The sequence below is a fragment of the Malurus melanocephalus genome, unplaced genomic scaffold (genome assembly GCF_030028575.1).
Source record: "Malurus melanocephalus ecotype Western Australia unplaced genomic scaffold, MMel_1.1 scaffold_174, whole genome shotgun sequence".
Lineage (NCBI taxonomy): Eukaryota > Metazoa > Chordata > Aves > Passeriformes > Maluridae > Malurus > Malurus melanocephalus.
This window is the reverse complement of record NW_026623406.1, coordinates 191,871-203,748: the sequence shown is the minus strand read 5'-3', so window position 1 is coordinate 203,748 and position 11,878 is coordinate 191,871. Positions and strand designations below refer to the sequence as shown.

Here is an 11,878-nt window from a genome sequence, read left to right as displayed (position 1 = left end):
AGTTCCAGGGATGTGGGAGAGCTCCCGGGTGTGATAGAATTCTAGGGTTATGATAGAGTTCCAGGATGTGATGGAGCTCTGGKGCGGTGATGGAGAGCTCCGGGGTGTAATAGAGTTCCAGAAATGTGATGGAGCTCCGGAGCAGTGATGGAACTCCCAGGATATGATGGAGCTCTGGGGTGGTGATGGAGCTCCCGGGATGTGATGGAGTTCCAGGAATGTAATGGAGTTCCAGGAATGTGATGGAGTTCCAGGGATGTGATGGAGCTCCCGGGATGTGATGGAGTTCCAGGGATGTGATGGAGTTCCAGGGATGTGATGGAGCACTGAGCACATGATGGGGCTCAGGGCACGGCCATGGGTGTCCCCAGGTTCCTGCCCGCCCCATGCTGTGTCCGTGACAGTGGTGCCGCGGTGCCGCCCGGTGTGCGGGTCTGTCCTGGTGGGCAGCGGCAGCGCTGGGCAGGGGTCAGCAGGCACTGCCCGCGGTCAGCACTCCTCATCGGCGATGTCCAGGATGCTGCCCAGCAGCGTGGTGAAGGTGGGGCGCTCCTCAGGCTTCTGCRGGAGAGAAGGGAGCCTGGCTGGAGCCCGTGTCTGCCCCAGCCGTGCCCCAGGGAGCCCCGTCACCCGTCACCCTGCCAAAGCACCCGCAGGTGTCCCCAGGGCTAAAAGCCACTCACCTCGTGCCAGCAGCTGTACATGATGGTGTAGACCCGCTCCGAGGCCGCCTGCGGCCGGTACAGGCGCAGGCCTTGGATGACGTGCTCGGTTGTCTCGCTGTTATTAAACCTCTCGTAAGGCATCTTTCCCAGGGARTAAACTTCCCACATCAGGACGCCTGTTGGAGGGAACAGCAGGGAGAGTTCTTGGCACGGGAGCACCTGTGCCCGAGCCTGTACTCTGAGAGGAGTTCCCAATCTCCAGTCATTAACGCTGTGCTCTTACCAAAGGACCAGACGTCAGACTTGCTGCTGAACCTGCTGTACAGCAGCACTTCAGGAGGAGACCACCGCACTGGGAACTTGGAGCCCAGGGAGCTCGTGTACTCGTCATCTAGCACATACCTGAAGCAGGAAAACGGATCAGGGGCCTCRCTTGGATTTCACTTTTCACTCCTCCACACAACTGACCAAGCCCAAAAGGAATGGGCAGCTCAGAGTGASCAGAGGTTGCAGCTCTGCATGGGTTTCAGCAGGCAAGTTAAGGACTGGGGAAGGGATGGGCTGATACAGAAGKACAGCAAAAAGGGGATGTGGAGAGAAAGCTGCAGCCAGGAGACAAGAGGTGGGGAAAAGAAGATGCAAAGAGGAGCRGGGAAAAGGGCCAGGGGAAGTAAGAATGGTGGAAAGTGGAGGGTCAGAAAGTTGAGCCAGGCAAAAGAAATGGAAAGACAACAGGAAAGAAGAGCTGGAGRATGGTGGGGACAAAGACTAAAGTGCAGAATTATTGGAGGAGATGGGATACTGAGACAGAAAAGTGACACAGACACATCTACCAGACCTGGAAAGACCAAAATCTGACACTTTCACAATTCCTTGGTCATTCACCAAACAGTTTCGAGCAGCCTGTSAATGGAGAGATGGAGGCAGTTACTTCTACCTGCTACTGCCTCTCCCATCCCCTTATACCAGGTGAACTTCATCTCCTCCCCACCCACCTAACACTTCACCTCACTTTTTCCTGCAAATTCAGCTGGACTGGGGCAAGCTACAAAGTCATCAGCAAAGAGAGCAAGAGAGGCCTCCAAGCATCCTGGTTGTGTAYGGAGGGGCGACTTCCCGGGGTGGATTTTGCCTGAACAAAGCAGCCACACAGCCCTTACCAGGTCTCGGTGCAGGAACTGCTTGGATTCCAGGTACTCCATAGCTTCACAGACATCCTTGCACATCTCCAGCAGCTCAGCAGGCTGGAACCGCTGCCGTGTCTCCCTCAGGAAGTTCAGGAGGCAGCCGTTGGCCATGTACTCAGTGATGATGAAGATGGGACGCTGCTTAGTGCAAACCCCATAGAGCTGCACCAGCTTCTCATGGGACAGGTTCCTGTGTTGGGGACAAGGGCGGTTCTGAGCATCTAGAAGGCCAAACAGCAAAGGAAGTACMTAAATACCTGTGAATAAGGAGAATTTGGGAAGGGAAAATGCTTCTGGCCCAGGTGACAGTGGAAAWCCTCACCAAGGAATCAGCACAAAGTCAGTGGGATCTTGGATGCATTTTGCAGAATATGGGACTGCCCAAGATGGTCCCCCCACACCTCCCAGCAGCGCTGCCATTCTGGCAAGGAGCGTCCAGCACTGACCTGCATGGTGCTCACCACTTACATCATGACTTTGGCTTCGTCAATAAACTCGTCCTCTGACATGGAGCCCTCCCTGATCATCTTGATAGCAACRTTGTACTGGCCTCTCCATTTGCCATACTTCACCACGCCAAACTGCCCCGTCCCGAGTTCCTTCAGGAAGGTCAGATCCTTGGGGTCAATCTCCCACGAYCCTAGGGCAGAGTGTGAGTGTGATGCGGGTGCAGGTGACCTCCTGCATGGTGCTCTCACTCATCTGATCCAGCAAGCCCAAGAAAAGCTCACAAGCATTTGCTGCCTGAAAAACCACCCACACAAAATCCACAAAATCCGAGATCTGTTCTTCTAGGGGATGGGAGCAAGGTAGCTTGGGGGGTCTTTTGGTCAGCACTGTCATCAGAGGGCATTTGGGAAACGATTCCCTCTGTGAGCCATGGGACAGCCAGGATCCCAACCTGGCCAAGCTGCTGCCAGCAGAAACAGAGCCTGCAACAGGGAGCTGTGAAATAGCCCAGGCTGGCTTACCATAGCCAAGGCCAGCTGTGGAAGGAGCACTTTTCTTGTGCTGAGACACGGGGTACTTGAGTCTGGATATGAGCCCTGAAACACAGAAGGAGAGATTGCCACATTCCAGCAGGGAACACAAGCGTCCTGCCTTTGGTGCAGGAAGGTGGGGATACCCTGGTGCCATTGAAAACACTGCTGGCTTCACTGAGTGTCCCAAACCTGCAGAGTTGTGCTGATGGTACGTGATAAGCTCGGGGATGCTGTTGAACAGRTGTTTTTCTGCCAGGTAATACTGATTCTGCGGGGTGCAGCAGACAACGTAGTGGCGGATTGTGCCTTGGGGGTCTCTGGAGAGGGAGAACAYGGGGTCAGTGGCATGGGGAGGAGAGGCAGAGGGTGAGGGGTGCCCGGAGGGTCCCTCTGAGGGAGGAACAAGCTGTTCTTAGAGCCACTTACGCAGAGGACTTGGCATAGACGGAGACAGTGTATTTCCCTGTCTTGCTGGTGGAATCTCGGACAATGAAGCCACCTTCCTTTCCCTAAAACAGAAAGAGAAAAGGCCCCTGGGTGGTTGTGGGGAGGTGTGGYTGTAACAGGCAAAACTGAAAGTGAGTGAAGATCACAGCATGGCTAGAGAGGGTGCAGGGGAGTCTTGCTTCCAGCTCCTGCATGGGGGACAGGCCACCTCCTGAAGTGGCTGCCTGGAGGAGCTCACACTGGGATAGGGGAGGTTCCTGGGGCTGTTGGGATGACATTCCCCTCCCAGCACAAGCCAGGGTTGGTCTCAYGCTGAACACAATGTGAGAACAGCGCACGCAGGGCTGGTGTGTAGAACAGACCAGYCCCAGGAGGCAGCACTCACCTCCTGTTTCAGCAGTTGCTCTGCTTGGCTCCGAGTGATATTCTTCGAGTACCACCTGCAAAAGGGACACAGCCATCAGGGAGATCCCCACAGCCACCTGTGTCCCCAGCTCAGTCTGACCCTGGGCCAGCCAGAGAGCAGGGCAAGGATGGCTGCCAGGGGCTGGAGGCTGTCAGASGATGTGCAGAAGGGACAGTGACCCAGCCAGGCTGGGCTCGTGGGCTGTGTAGGGTAACAGAACCAAATGGAAAATGTCTCCAACCAAGTGGAACTCKCCAGGTCCCTGTGCCCTCTCTTACTCAAAGATCTCCAGGGAATTTCTGGTTTCAGTCACATAGTTGCTGGGGATGTATCCTTCTCTCCTGCAGGGGAAAAGGGGCTGGTCACACACTGATGGAGGAGGGAAAGGAGTAGAAATGGGCTCAAAACTCAGGAGGCAGAGTAGAAATGGGCTCAAAACTGTTGGTGCAAACCCATCTGGGTTCATGTCTGGGGAGGGCTGACCCCACAGCCTGCTTCAGCCTCCTSCCCCTCTTCCCCAGGGGAGCCCACRGGYGAGCAGGCAGCCTGTCCTCGCCCTCGGGGTGACAAAAGGGTGGGTTTGCCCATCAATGCCCAGGCACCAGGGCAGGGCAGCGCTGCAGAGCCACGGCCAGGGGCAGTGGGAGCTCTCACCCGTTCTTGTCGAGGGCTTTCCACCAGGGCAGGTGGCTCTCCTCCAGGATGAAGTACTCCTCGCCCTTCTGCAGCTGCAGGTCCTGCGCRTTCATCGGCTCGTAGTTGTACAGGGCCACMACCTTCTTCATCTCCCCTGCTGTGCTGGGGGCTGGCTCGGGGGGCAGAGGCTTCATCACCATCTTCCCCAGGGAGAGGGAGAGCAGGGGACACGGTCAGGCTGGCACACACCCCACATGAGACCCTTCCCAGGCCTGGCAGGGCAGTGGTCTCAGGCCAACTCAGCACAGCGCTTGCTACTTCAGGGCTTTATCCTCCCAGCACCCCCAGGGAACCTCAGGGTTGAGATAATGTGAATTCCTATAGGACTTTGGGCTCCATCCCCTGCCTCAAGCTCCTTCTCCCTTAGGTCACCATCTTGACATCCCTCCCCAGAGCAGAGTCCTGGCCTGTACATCTCTTGAACATGTTGGCTTTTCCCAGGCAGACCTTTTCTCCAACACCTTGGAGCAAACCCTGGCATTGGCCCTTACCTGGTCCTCCTCAGGAGTTGGGGGAAGAGGTTTCTTTGTCTTGCGATGTGACCGCCCGACTTTTAAACCTTCAGAACAGAGAGGAGGGACTGAGGTGAGCAAACACCCTTGGGTCCGTGGTGGTGGTCCCCGGGGCGGGGGGACGAGGCCGTGGGAGGGAGCCTGGTGCCTTACTGCCATTCCTGCTCTCCAGAATCTGGCAGCCCATGGCGTTCTTGGCTGTCTGGGAGCAGCACAGGTACTGGCCGTCGATCCAGAAGCAGGGGTGGTACTTCTGGACCAGGTCGCTGTTGTACCGAATCACTGTGGCAGAGGAGGGAAGATGTACATCACCCAGGGCTGTGTCCCCAGCCTGCTGCAAGAGGTCTCTGCTCCCTGAATGCAGATGGTCAGCTGCWTTAAATCATTTCCYCTAGGTGTGCTMCCATCCCCTGTGCTCTGCTGTGCASGTTTCCCTCARYTCACCACTCTTGTTTCAGCGCTGTGGCAATGCAATCCCTGTGCCATGATGTCCCTAGCTCAGGAAGGGCCAGGCTTGGCTCTCAGACCTGATCCAAGCTATTGAGCAGCTTTGCAGAGAGGCACGAGCATGCTTGGAGACAGCCACAGAAAGACCTGGCCCTCCAGCCAGCCAAAATATCCAGTAACCCCCAGCCTGCTCAGGGCCATGGTTCACAGCTCTTTCAAGACCTTTTCTTTTCAGAAATAGGGAGGGAGACCAGCGCTGTGCCTGGCATTATSATGGAGACAGGAGGGCAGTGCCACCACCCTGTGCGTGCTCAGAGACTTCCCTTGCTGGGAGAACACTCCCTGGCCAGACAGMCTGACCAGCTTCCTCATACTTCTTCCCAAGAGAGAGGGACAACTGGATGTGCCTAAACACCGCTGAGCGCGGGGCTGGCCCACAGCAGCTCCACGGAGTGCAGAGAGCCCCTGCTCTTTGAGCTCAGTGGGGGACATCCCAGCAGCAAAAAGCCACCATTTTCTTTCCTTTCCCTGTGCATTCCACAGTGGCCTGAGCTGCCAAAGCAGCCCTCCTCCCTTAGCAGGGAAGTGTGGCGAGGGCTGGCTGGGCAGAGCAGCAGGGCTCTCGTGAGATAACCGACTTCCCTGTTATCAGCCTGCTCCTCTTCCGCCTGGCTCCAGCCCACTTCCCCGTGTCAATTCAAGCGGCTAATCTCACCCTGCCAGCACAAAGCCGCAGAAGGACACACACGCATGCACCACGGGGCACGTACAGGCAGCTCCAGCAGATTTTGGGTGGTCCAAGCCCTTTGGCACAGCACCACTGAGCAAGGCTCAGGGTGTTTTGGGAAAGATGCTCCTGGCTCCCAGCAGGCTTGTTATAAAAGTTTCCTAAAGCTCTGGGCACTCACAAGGCAAGGCAGTACAGCTATGTGGTCAYATCTGCTATTTCCTCCTGCCCTCAATAATTTCTGAGCGTGCTTGAGCTATTTTGGGGCAGGTTTTACTAAGAGGGTGAGAAGCCTCAGCCGAGGTAGCTGTAGTGCTGCTGAGGATGACAAAGGTGAGGTGCTCTCCCCGGGCAGCAGCAGCTCGCTGTCCTGCACACATGGGACACCGTGGGTCGGGCACCGTGGGTCGGGCACGGGGGTCTGGGCATCCCGAGGGAGCTGCAGCCCCCGCACTCACCGCTCTTCAGCTGATGGATCCAGCGTTTGCGCAGCTCCTCCGTCGGGGAGAAGATGTAGAGGGGCCCTTCGTCATAGACCACCTGCAGGAGCCACAGCTCAGCCCCCGGGCAGGGCTCCCAGCGCGGCCACGGCGGCAGCGGGGCTTGTGGCCACCCCGAGCCAGCCCTGCCGGTGRCTGCCGGCCCCTCGCCGTGCTCGCGGGACCGTGACAAAGAGGTTATAAATAAGCCCCCTCCCCCGAGAGTTTCCACTTCCTCCTCCGAGTTTCGGTGTGCCGGGGGTGCACGGGGTGCCAGCAGGGCAGGCAGCTGGGCTGGGGGCTGAGTGAGCAGCAGCATCCCTCCAGCATCAGCCAGGGATGGAAAGGGGTAGGAGCAGAGCTCAGAAGCAGGTTTCCATCTTGAACCTTGGGGCTCAAAGAGGCTCATCTGACTGCYCCACACAGCATGGACAGTAGCAGGGTGTCCCCAAGCAGCTGAGTGACACCTGGCACTGGGGCAGTGATGGCATGTGTGACCCCAGGTCCCTCTGGAGTCCTCCCTGAGCACCTGCTGCCAGGCAGAGCAGAGCAGCAAGGGGGRTGCAGCCAGGACTCACCTGGAAGGGGTAGGGGAACCGTTCAATGATTGAGATCTGCTCCATGTTGCTGTAATCCTCTCCTTTCCTCTGGAAGACAGAGGCAGGGATGAATGCTGGCATCCTCTCACTCAGCTGCTGCACCTCCCCAGGAACCCACAGCCTTTGGTGTCCCCTTGCTCTGTGTCAAACTGGGCCCCTTCTATGATATGGACAGAGCCCCCCACACCAGGCAGGGCTGTCCCCTGCTGCCACCACCCCAGGGACAGGTAACAGTCCCTACTGCCCCAGAGCGGGGACAGGGGGACAGATGCAGGGACCGTCCTCACCAGGACCTGCCGCTCAGGGGGAGGGTTGTTTTCAGGAGCCACCATCTCCACACAGGTGATCTTCTCAACGTCCACAGAGCCCTTCTTGCTGCCCCGGCGCTGCAAGAGTCAGGCTTGATTCAAATGGTCACCAAGGGGAGACCTGGAGAGACTCAACCCAGCCCCTGTCCCTCTCCAACCACCCCCTGGGCTGTGTGCTGGCCRGGGACAGCAGGGGATCCCCGGACACTGCCGGGCACAGCCCCGTGGCTGCAGACTCACCCCCCGCTCAAAGTCATACTCGTAGTAGGACAGCTTGCCCTCYGTCAGCACGAACAGGCGCTTCTTGAAGTTGAGGGGAGATGTTTTTTTCTTCTGCTGCGAGCGCTTGAGGAAGATGCTCTCCAGGATGACACTGGCCATGTCAGCCCCTGGCYGCCTCCACGCCGTGCTCACCGGGTCGCTGGGGGCAAGACACGGTGYTTGTTCAGCCCAGAACCTGCTGGACCTCGCTCAGGTGCGCTCTGCCCCCTGTCCAAAGGGCAGACAGGGGGTCCTGCGACCCCCGCGGTGGGGGAACAAGCTGCAGAGGTGCGTGTGGGCAGGTCAGTGTGGGCTGTTTGCGATGTGACCTGTCCCGGTCCCTCTCCCACACCAGACTGCAGCCCAAGCCACCTCCTGGATCGCTCCTACTCCTGCTGGAGCTGCCCCCAGGACATGCAGATGGACAGAGAGCTGGAGAGAGAAGGAAACGGGGAAACCTGGAGGCGCAGGGAGGATCGCGGAGGCTGCAGTGACACCCGCGGGGGCTCCTCCCCTCCAGCCCTGTGCATGTGAGCCTGTGTGGGCTGTTTCCTCTGCCCCACCGCAGCCTCTGGGTGCTGGGGACGCGCTGCCTTGGCAGCGTGCAAGGGGTGGGTACGGCGGGCCAGTCCCTAAAAAGCCGCGGGTAGATCCCGTCCCTGGAGAGTCACAGCTGCCGAGAGCACGGAGCAGCGCCTATGCCATCCTTCATCCTTCCCCTGTGTCCGGGCAGCCTGCAGGAGCGCGGGGATGAACTCAGCCCCCCTTCCTGCCCCGTGAGCAGCACTTGTCAGTGGCCAGGCTTGAAGGGGCAGCCAGAGGGGTTAAATCCGCCCCCCAGCCCGCAGGGAAGCTCTCCTGAGTCTCCCCAGGGAAGGGCAGGGCAGGGCAGGGAAGGGCTGACAGGAGAGCCCTGCAGGGCTGGAGCAGTGTGTGCACCTCAGCCCGTCCCTCCATGCTGCACCCAGGAACTGTGAGCCCCAGGWGGGTCCAGCAGCCCCAGAGCCACGTGGCCGGAGCTGTGGGCTGGAAGCAGTGCCTGGCTGCAGTCTGGGGAGATGTGATCCCCTGGAGCCCTGCTTCTCCTGCCTGACCACCTACAGCCCCTGCTTCCCCTTCACCTACACCTTGTTCCCTTTTTGTCTCCTSTAAGCACAGCTTTGGGAAGCAACCTGGGAGAAGCTGTTTTTCTACCCTGCTCCCCACAGCCTGTCTCCTTGTGGGGAGGCTCAGAGGTGGCCAGAGACAGGGGTTTGGCCCCCCATTCCCCAGCTGGGTGCTCCATTCACTCTCCCCACACAGCAGACAGGCACCAGCTCACTCACAGCATGGGTCAGGTGGGGAACAGCGATGCCAGGGCCCAGTGCCACTCACTGTGCCTCTCCAGGGCATTCCCTGCCYAGGGACAGGAGCAGAGGTGTCCTCTCATCTGCTGGTGATGCCCAGACCCTCCCAGCACAGACCCTGCTGCTGCAGTGCTGACCCTCCCCACTGTCCCCAGGGAGCTGGGGACAAGCAGGATTCCCCTCTCCCAGGCCTCCCTCTTCCCTTCTTGTAGCCTTTATGGCTCAGACCTTTTCAGCTTGTTTGGGTGGGCAAAAAAACCCCAACCACCTTAAAAAATTAGTCATCAGAGTCTTTTGGAAAAAAACAGCAGCCTGAGTGGGCTGATTGAGGCCTCAGGAGGAGGATATGGGATCTCTGCAGGTGGCTGGTGTGGCCTCTGACCCCCAGACTGTTGGCAGTGTGGTGGGTGAGCCTAGAGTGACCCCAGAACCTCCCTATAGCCCTGTGCCTCAGTTTCCTTACTTATAAAGTGTCCTGCATCCCAAGAGCAGCAGTGTTTCCACTGCGCTCCCCAGCACAGACACGGGGGCTGAGCAGAGCAGCCATGGGCTCCAGCCCATCCCAGCTGCAGTCTGATCCCTGGGGCTTTACCTGGAGTCACAGCAGTGGGGTCACTGCCAGCAGTGCCAGGCAGGTGGGACACATCCTCACTGTGTCCTCTGGACGGTAATGGCAGAGGGGAGGGACAGAGAGTGTCTCAGAGGGCTGAGATGTGTCCTCTGGATGTAACCAACAGAGGGGAGGGACAGTGAGTGTCTCAGAGGGCTGAGATGTGTCCTCTGGATGTTACCAACAGAGGGGAGGGACAGAGAGTGTCTCAGAGGGCTGTTGTGCCCCGTCCTGGCACAGCCTCCCTGTCCCAGCACTGCCACCAGAGCTGCTGTGTGCCTGCCTGTCCTTGGGGCGGTGGGTGCCCCCCGGGACTCGCCCCCACAGCCACACTGTGACAGCAGAGTGACGAGTGGGTGGGTGGAAACACGTCCTGTCCCCCCCCAGCTTTTGTGACTTCCTGCCATGCTCTCAGCTCAGCCCAGCGTGCTCTGAGACCACCAGCAGGCCTGGCTCACACTGCTGGGCACGCTGGTCCCAGGGTCATCCCTCTTCCACCAGCTCTGGCCCCTGCCCCATTCCTGGCTGATGTGGGGCTGGCAGGGCCCTGGCATGCTCAGGACCAGAGGGAGGGGTGACAGGGTGTCTGGAAGTGACAAACTTCACTGCCCCCATCTCAGGTTGAGCCYGGAGGGTGTCAGAAATGATGGGTGGGAGGGACAGAGGAAGAAACCTCCTGCGAGGGWGAGGCTTTTGAAGAGACCCAGAGCTGCACCCCAGCAGTGCCCACTGCGAAAAGCACCGGTGAGGAATGGTCAAAGACACTGCCAGAACCCCAACCCTGCTCCGGAGCACACCTGGGGTCCCTGGCACCCCCATCCCAGCCCACCTCCCTGCCCTGCTGCACCCCATGGCCAGATGCCCAGGGTCAGATGCCACCTGCTCGGAACTGGTCAGGCTGTGGGACAAGGCAGAGCCATCCCAGTTCAGCTCCCCWGCACCACATGTCCTGTGCCCAGCGTGGCTCTCCTGTCCCCAAGGAGCCCAGCAGAGGTGTGAGGCCACCAGCACGGGCCACATGGAGCCTCCCGCCACCATGGCTGTCCCCAGCCACATCAGCAGGGCCCCAGGGACCGGTACCCAGTGTCCCTCAGCCCAGAGCTGCCCCATGCCACAGCTCCCGGGGCTCCACACTCACCCAGCCCTCCGTCACCRCTCCGGCCAGCCGGGTCCTGCCGCTGCTGCCCGCGCCCACCCCGGGTTGGGGTGGCAGTGGCGGTGGGGACGGGGAGGGATGGCGGGGTGCGCAGGGAGGAAGGACGGGGCCGGCCAACCCCACCCTTTCGGTTCCCTTTTTTTGGCTTTCTGASTCAAAGGCAGCATCTGTGTTTCCTCCTGCAGGCAGCCGGGCCATCGCCATGGGGTCACCAACCCACCGGCCCTGGCCAGAGCCTGCCCTGGCTGTGGGCAGTGCCAGGTATTCGCTGTGTTGGCTGCCCATTCCTGTGTTGTCCCCAAATGGGCTCTTTCCTGGCGATCCCCACACACAGCTGAGGTATTTGGTCTATTTACAGTTCTGTGCAGAAAGGGGGTTGGTGGCAAAGTCACAAAGACAGAAGAGTGACTATCAAAAGTTTTTACTGGTTCACTGTAGCAAATGAAAACATTAATGTTCATTGACTACAGGTTACATCATTCATTAGTATTCCATCTTGTATTGGTTACGTGATTCCCTCGCTTCTTATGCTAATTAGTGCACATGTTCAGTCTTCGTTCTGGTCGCTGTGTTTCTTGGATCGGCTATCTATGAATTGGTGTTGTGATCTCCCATGCTGGAATTCTCTCTTATCCACTCAGAGCTGACTCRGCACAGTTGCTGAGTTAGCTTTGCTAGTTACATCCTTGTCTGGAGAGTTCTCCCTGCTGTCCCTGTGGCCCGTAAATTCTGCATTCTCYGTGCCCGCTGTCAGTGGTACAGCCTTCTTCCYCCAGGTCTGAGATMATTGAAGCATGTCAAGYCCTAAACCTTAACAAGGCACTSTACTGACACATAATTTGTGTTTCTAACATCAGGACACCCCGGCACCCGGCGGATCCCGCGGTTCCCCATCCCGGTCACCCCCCGATCCCAAACCCGCCCTGATCCCGCGCTGCCGCCCTGCTGTCCTCCCACCGCCAGGGGGCGCAGTGCCCTCTAGCCACCCTGCACCTTCCTCTCTATGGTCCCCAGCGCCCCTTCACTTCCGCTTCCGGTCAGCGCCTCCT

The 11,878-nt window shown here is 58.9% G+C and overlaps 1 protein-coding gene across 1 annotated transcript; it reads right to left on the bottom strand.

Moving 5' to 3' along the window:
- Positions 1-6: 6 nt before the first annotated feature.
- BTK (Bruton tyrosine kinase) lies at positions 7-10,896 on the bottom strand. The gene is made up of 19 exons (XM_057372543.1): positions 10,812-10,896; positions 7,697-7,877; positions 7,436-7,534; positions 7,128-7,196; positions 6,529-6,610; positions 5,050-5,178; positions 4,876-4,943; positions 4,343-4,524; positions 3,967-4,029; positions 3,668-3,722; positions 3,262-3,344; positions 3,025-3,152; positions 2,824-2,898; positions 2,321-2,492; positions 1,826-2,042; positions 1,504-1,568; positions 949-1,067; positions 684-841; positions 7-561 (listed from the first exon to the last, which is right to left on the bottom strand). Exons 2-19 carry the CDS (start codon positions 7,835-7,837, stop codon positions 490-492), a joined length of 1,977 nt encoding a protein of 658 aa, XP_057228526.1. The 5' UTR covers positions 7,838-7,877; positions 10,812-10,896; the 3' UTR covers positions 7-489.
- Positions 10,897-11,878: the final 982 nt, after the last annotated feature.